At 33.4% G+C, this 8,005-nt stretch overlaps 1 protein-coding gene across 1 annotated transcript in view; it reads left to right on the forward strand.

The window, feature by feature from the left end:
• BANK1 (B cell scaffold protein with ankyrin repeats 1) overlaps positions 1-8,005 on the forward strand; it is a 238,551-nt gene that overhangs the window by 186,863 nt on the left and 43,683 nt on the right. Inside the window, exons 8-9 of the mRNA XM_025051818.1 lie at positions 4,047-4,125; positions 7,399-7,707. Of these exons, the coding sequence (XP_024907586.1) occupies positions 4,047-4,125; positions 7,399-7,707 (388 nt within the window). The remainder of the gene's footprint in view (positions 1-4,046; positions 4,126-7,398; positions 7,708-8,005) is intronic.

An 8,005-nucleotide genomic window follows, 5' to 3' on the forward strand; every position in this document is an offset into this window, starting at 1 on the left:
TCCACGTCCCCAGATTGCGCTGGTTGGTCACAATTAGAAAACTGAATTTCTCACGGTGTATAATGAGATTTCTAGCCTTTGTCCTCCTGGTCAAAGCGTCTTTTCATTACTTAATTTTCTATAAAAAGATTCTGTCTAAAAAAAAAAATAGCATATTTCCTCAGGTTATTCTAAGTTTTGGCCCATACCAAGGAAAATGTCCACTTATTCTCCCTGAGTTTAACAGCTCCACCTCTACTTTATTCTACTTCATGCCTCTCTCACTCATGGTTAGAGTTCCTATTTAATTTTTACATTCAAGATTATAATTCCTATAATATACAAAGAAACTTTCATGAGAAACTATATAAATCTGCTTTTGAACTATTTTCCTAGGTGGCCAAGGAGAAATAAATTCTCTTTTAAAATGTAATGAGAGCTAAAATAGTTACTTCTACAACGTGTTTTGAAACTCTGTTCGCTGTTTTTCAAGGCTTTAGTATAACAGTGTTCATTATTCTTAACCTTTAGTAAAATAGTCTTTATTATTTCAATTGAAATATTATCTCAGATTCTATAGGCTAGTGCATTCATTTTGAATAATATATAAAAGATTACAGGATCAATTTGTTACTCTTCAAACATATATGTATCTTCTTATTCTCACTCCACACACTGCCATGGACTTTGAAGCTGGCAGAATCATTTGTAATCAACACGGTGGGAAGTTAGGCAGGAGTTGGGCTAATTATAATAGCTTTAGAATCTCATTAAAAAATTTGGAAAACAACTGCCATGTGAAGATTGTTTTTATTCACTCCCCCCAAATCAGGATATTATGATCAATTTGTTCAGTACTAGATGCCAAAAGCATGTGGAGCTTTCTATACCTCAGTCAACAAGTTTTAGTTTTAATTTATTTTTGATAATGATTTTAACTTTATTAAACGCTGTGTACTGCAAAGACTATCTATGGGCTCGATTATTACATTGAGCATGTTCAGCTAATAAATTTTATTGTTTAAGCTGGGTTTTTTATTTAGAGAAGTGGGAATAAGGCAAGTGTCAAGATAATTTTTAAAAATTTTTATTAAAGTATAGCTGGCATACAATATTCTATTAGTTTTAAGTGTACAACATAGTGATGCAGCATGTATGTATCTCACCATGTAACCTCTACACTAAGTCTAATAATCATCTGTCACCATGCAAACTTATCACAATATTATTGACTTTTTTCCCTTTCACCTTCCCCCTCCACCCTCAGCTCCTTTGGCAACCTTCAGTTTGTTTTTTGTTTCTATGAGTCTGTTTTTGTTTTCTTTTCTTTGTTCATTTGTTTGTGTGTTTTTTTTTTTAGATTCCACATAAGTAAAATCATGCAGTATTTGTCTTTCTCTGTCAGACTTATTTCATTTAGCATGACACCTAAGGTGATTTTTAAATCCAATCCCTTCACCCAAAAAGCAAATGAATAAAACTGTGACCTGGTTATCTGATTATTTCTAATTCCCTATTTCATTTGTAAGAACTCAGTTTATTGTAACGAAATAAATAATATATTTTTCTAATTATTTTATTATTTTTTCTCTCCCAATAAAAGTGTGATATTTTTGAGAATGAGAATTGTCATTTTTATTTTTAGCTTATTTTTCTTAATTGCTAACAGAGCAATTAGCATATAACAGGCCTGTATAAATATTTAATAAATAAGGAAATAAAGCCAGACTCCAGCCCTAGGAAAAGGCTTATTAAAGAATAACATATTTTTCCCCCTGATTCTTATCTCTATTAGCTTGTAAATTATAGAGGTGTTTTTAATAACAAAATCATACTGCCATGCTTTAATCAGATAGAAAATTCATATTGCAGCTCTTTTTCTGTTGTGGTAGAACTTCCAAAATTACAGTTGAGAGGACATAAGTTAAATAATTATTGGTTTATATTGATGATTCCTTCATCAAACTGACAAAGTTACCAAGCTTGCTTAAATGTAGATCTATATTTTGTATGATGAAGAAAAAACCAACATGTGCAGATTACATTTACTGAGCACTTACTATGTGATACATGTTTTGTTTACATTACTCTAATTTAAACCTCCCAGCAAATTGATGGCAGAGATATTACTATCCACATTTTGTAGGATAGAATATTGAGATTTAAAGTATCTTACCCAATTGCACACAACTGATAAATAAAGAGAGCTATAATTCATTGTTTTTAAAGCCATCATTGATTTCATTAGACAGTTATTAATATATCATTAGAGCTAACATTTTTCAAAATAAATGTGGTTGTAAGTATATGGAACTTGAGTAAGAAACATTTGTTTTTTTAGCGTAAATATTTCTAAAGATCCTTTCACTGCTGAGAAAACGTATTCTCTGCATAGCTTGATTATACAAAATATCAATTTTATATAATATTTATTAAAATACTCAAATCAGTCAAACTTGGCTATTTTTTAAATTTAAAAGTTAATTCTTTCAAGTAACTTTTGGGCTTGCTTGTTTGTTTGTACAAACATCATATAGCTTAAGTTATGACACAAAAATAATTCCATTAAGCTTCAACCTCAGTCCACACACCTATACCCACACACACACTTGTTCACAGTCTGTTTATTAATTCACAGTGATCTTAAGCTCATAATGTCTAGGCTTATGAATAGTATATAGGAAACTTTTATGTAATTTCTGAAATCTTTGAAAACAATTCCTGTTTTTCAAATAGTAAAACCTTCCTTAATATGATTTTAATAGTCTTACGGATCTTTTTTATTATATTCTTGTTCTACCTTATGGTATGTAGAGGTCAAGCTAATTGGAAATAATAAATGGCTGTATTAAACAATGCTTTTAATACCAAAGCATGCAAATATTAATCAACATGTCAACCTCCCTCGTTAAGTTATACGATTTTCATATTATCATTTGATCGAATTCTGCCAAAGGAAAATATGACTTAAATAGAAAACGAGTTTCTGCATCAAGCTCACTAAAATAAAATATTAAAGAGACTTTTATTTTTACGATTCCGCTGGAAATCAAAAACTATGCTGCTTCTCTGGACAGCATTAATTTAACAAAAGAAAAGAAAAGAGAGAAGAGAAAGGAAAGCAAGAGGAAAAAGAAAAGAAAAAGGGAAGGGAAGGTAAGGGAAGGGAGGAAGGAAGGAAGGAAGGAAGGAAGGAAGGAAGGAAGGAAGGAAGGAAGGAAAAGACAGAAAGACAAAGAAAGAGGAGAAGGGAAGGGAAGGGAAGGGAAGAGAAGAGAAGAGAAGAGAAGAGAAGAGAAGAGAAGAGAAGAGAAGAGAAGAGAAGAGAAGAGAAGAGAAGTGAATGAAGCAGCCAGATGCTTTTGCACAAAAAGAGCTGTCACTGGTATTACTTAGCTTTCTCTATGAGCACAAATACGTTTCATGAATGTAGACCCCGTGTCTCTTTCAAAGATTGTAAAAAAAGACTAGCAATTCCAGAAATAACAAGTTTCTGACCTTTCTCAGTATTTCCCCCTTCTACGAGTAGTGAAACTGATTTCAGAAAGACAAGCATAAATTCCCTTACTCGGTTTTCTTTTTCTTTCTAAAGATGGAAAATAACCCACTTTAAAATTTCACTGTCTTTCACTGTGTTATAATACTTGATGTAATTAAGAATATCTTTTGAACAGGTAAAAAATACAGAACTATTAAAAAGAAGTAAAGCTCATGGTTTTTAAAAGAAATAGTCGTGTTCAATTTTATTCATGAATTAGTTATTACACCTATGTAATTTTATGATTCTTGCTTTTAATCTTAAAGTAGTTGCAATAAATTTTATTTTTAAATCAACTTATTGCTTATTTTAGATGTTCTATTGCCCCAGTTATACTTTTAATACTATGTGTCATGGAGAAATCATAGATTGCACAAATATAAGATAGGTAATATAATCAAAGTATTTAAATAAAAACTCTAAAACTATTTCTTATTTCTATAGGTATCAGCTTTCCACTTGGAATAGATAAAATGTAGATTATTAAGATTAATGCATATTATTTAACATTGCATTCATTTTTTTTCAGATCCAAGAAATTAGCAGAAATAGTGAGCAAGAAAATGACAATAAAAAGAACATTACCTCACTTGCTACATATTTTCCCAGTAAGTGTTCCTATATGTTATGTACATATGTATATATATGATGTTCATGATACATATATGTAACTGAATAAATAAGAGTGAAGAGAGCATGGAAAAGCAGTTAACTGACTGACTGAATTTATAATATGGCAGAGATTACTAAATTACCTTTCTAATTTAAATACTTCTAAGAAGTTCAGCATTTAAGCATCAAACACCAGTTTTTCCTAGCTAGAGAGAATACACATCAGACTGATATAAATACTCTATTTGACAACTATATTTTTACAGTTTTTTTTATACAAGGTCACATTCTTTTCAGATGTTAGTTTTCTCAGCTAGGAAATGAGAAGGCTGAACTAGGACAGATACTCTCTAAGGACTTCACTGGCTGCAATAGGATTTAATTCTATATTTCTAATGTCTGAGGATTCATTCAGAGTATTTGGACGTATATGTCACTCTGCCCTTGCGATTTCCTTGGTATACAACAACCTACTGAACATCTTCACCAGCATGTCTGATACACATCTCCCTAACATTTCCAAATCTGACAACCCTAATTTGTGCCATTCCTAACCTGCTCTACCTACTGACTTCCCCATTTCAGCCAGTGAAGACTGTCCTTGGTCAACTTAGTCCCAAAAACCTTGGTCACCCTTGGCTTTTTTACTTTTTCTTCTAACCCATAGCCAATCTGTCAGGTAACACTGTTGACTCTACCTTCAAAATGGAGCAGCTTTCAACCATTTCTGCCCCTTTCATTGTGATTTATCCCAGTCCACGCCGTCAATAGCTCTCCCTGGATTATTGCAGTAGCACAGTGGCTATCAAGGGAGAGCTATTTTCTTCCCCCACAAGAGGATATTTATCAATAAATGGAGATTTTTTTTTATTGTTAAGACTTGAGAAAGGAGGTTTGCAACTGGCATTTACAGGGTAGAGACAACAGAAATCCTGCCAAAATTCTACAATGCACAGGACATGCCCCACACAACACAGGAGTACCCAGTCCAACATGTCAATAGCACTGCTCTTAAGAAACTCTGAAGTAGCAGTTCCCACATTTGCCACCCCGAATACTCTATGCTTCATGAAGGAACTAATCACTCTTCTGCTCCAAATCCTCCAGCACCTTCTCATTGTACTTATCATCCTTATCATTGCCTGCAATGCACTACATCTCTATCTCTGATCTCTCCTGCTTGTTTACAGCCACAGTGACAGCTCACACATCAAGCATGCTCTTGGCATTTGCACTTTTAACAGTGCACGGTTGATACTCAACTAAACTTTATTGACCACCAGTTTTTCAAATGATAGGCTGGCCTGCAAATCAAAATTAAATGCAGTGCCTTAACTAGCATACAATGGCAAAATCAATAAACTCCTTCTGACATTATTGCAGAACACAAAATAATGCTATATATTAAGGTAAGAAATTAATTCACTAAATTATAGTTATATATTTTATTATCCTTTATAGTGATAATAAATTTGATGATAAAGGCCATCTTTGATAATTACCATATATTCATTATGACATTTAATCCTCAGAACTGCTTATAGTAAGAAAACATCATTTCAGTTATTTGTACAGAACAACCTCATTTTTACACACAGTTTGGATCTAGAATTGTCTCATGTGAAACACAATGTAATCAGACTCAGGCCTCAGTCTTTTTCAAGGAAGAGAGGGTGAAGCATAGAACACCCTAAGTCAAGTTTCCATTGGTTCCACATTACAACAAAGCCTGCTAAAACCCACTGACTTACTACCTGACTCTCCGGAGCTGGATTCCAGGTTTAGGCACATTTAATAAGGACTAAAGAGACTCCATTGCTAAGATAGTGTATACATAAAACATAATCACTGAACATATGAACATAAGGATGGCTACCGGTAATTTCCTATAGTGTAAATGTAATTCTAAGATGATGATCAATTTGCCTAGACAGAAATAGCAAAGTTCCCTTGTTAGCCTAAGCAATAGTTTCTTTTCGGTCACTCCATCATCTATTCCATCAGCATTTCTATAGACTACTCTGTTTTGGGCCCAGTGTTTGGTGTTAGAAGTAGAAAGGTGAATGAAATCTATGTAGAGATCTGTGCAAGAATAAAAGGCTGTCTGCTCTGCCCCCACTGGTAATTAAAGAATCTCGGTTGGCAGCTCTAAGACTGGCAGCTATATCTTTCTTCCTTCTCACATGAAAGAAGAGAAAAATAAAAAAATAAAATTCCATGTAGAAATATGTGGTATTTCCAGGTTTCCATAATTTTTGGTATGACTAATTCTTTTTCCATTGCTGAAAAATTTCTACAATGTAACTCTTCATTTAAAAAAAAAATCTTTTTTTTCTATACTCCGCTATTTAGCTTCTTTAGCTCTAGTTTACTTTAGCAGCACTTTAAAACATTTATTTGCTTTTCTTTTGCACTGACAATGTCAGTAATTTACATATTCTATGAAATATAGGGATTTGAAAGTTTGTTTTAAAATTTTGTGAATCCTTTACTCAGAGCATAATTTTTACAAAGAAAATATAAACAAAATCTTTAAGATGTAAAGTTATTGTATGATATTATCTTTTCCCTATTTTCTTCCTAAGTGGTTAGAGAGTGTTTATTGTATACAGTATAAAAACAAATGCTTGAATCATGATTCTTAGAATGGAAGGAATTTGGATCTTTGGTTAAGCTTCAGGATAGAATATATTTCATAAGTGAGACCTGAGCCTTAAAAAGAATTACTGTTGGTGATTTGGATGCCTTCCCCATCAATCAATCAATCAATCAACCAATCAATAAAAAGCATTAAGACTTTCTCAAGTAATATTTTCAAGAATTAAAATATCACCTGGTGATAGCACAGATTTATTTCTATTGCATTATTTACAAGCAAATTAAAATTTATTTTGTCCTTGTCTTTGCCTTTTCATCACTTACTCATTACTTATTAGGTCAGTTATACTGTTTTTCAATAAAAATACAATAATGCAGTCATACCTATGAATCTACTTGAACAATAACTCTAGAGAGTCAGAATATTATGTCTATGAGTGTACCACATAATGAGGTAGCAAGATATAACAGAACTTTAATTGTTCATTTGCTAAATATTTTAAAAGCCCAAGAATGACTGTGCACCAAAATTATGCATTTGTCATCTTTCCACTATATTATATCATAAAAGTTGTATTAGCAGTATTACTACTTCTGTATGAAATTACAAAATATAAAATGCCTCTGGATGGTGTGTTTAAATGAAATCATACAATCTTCATCACCAACAGCCATACAGAACCCAGCATTTCATCATGAAAGTGCGCAGACATACAGGCAAAGTGCAGAAGGAGCTGAGGTGAATGAAACAGCAGAGGAAGAAAAAGAGACTGAATCAGGCACAGAGGCTGAGCACGGCCTACCAGAGGTTGACAGTGGGAGTTCCGAGGACCAGTATGATGACTTATATATGTTCATTCCTGGAGACAATCCAGAAAATAATTCACAAGAGCCACTCATGTGTAGCAGACCTCCTCTCCTCCCACCACGACCTGCAGCTATTGCCTTCCAACTAGAAAAACCTCACTTCACATTACAAGGTAAGTTTAAGGTTAAAACAGCAGCAACTAAAACAACAAAACCTTTGACAGACTTACATGGCACATATAGTGCAGTGGCAAGTCTATACAGAGAAGATCGGCTTGTAATACCAAGAGCAATTTTCCTCCTGTTCTTTAACTAGGACTCGGGAAATCAGTCAAGAGATACCTGCCATTTTTTCCCTTCCTTCTTGCCTCCCTCCCTCCTGTCTTCCTTCCCTCCTTCCTTCCCTCCTTCCTTTCCTCCTTCCTTCCTTCCTTCCTTCCTTCCTTCCTTCCTTCCTTCCTTCCTTCCTTC

This window comes from Pteropus alecto, unplaced genomic scaffold, assembly GCF_000325575.1.
Source record: "Pteropus alecto unplaced genomic scaffold, ASM32557v1 scaffold5, whole genome shotgun sequence".
Lineage (NCBI taxonomy): Eukaryota > Metazoa > Chordata > Mammalia > Chiroptera > Pteropodidae > Pteropus > Pteropus alecto.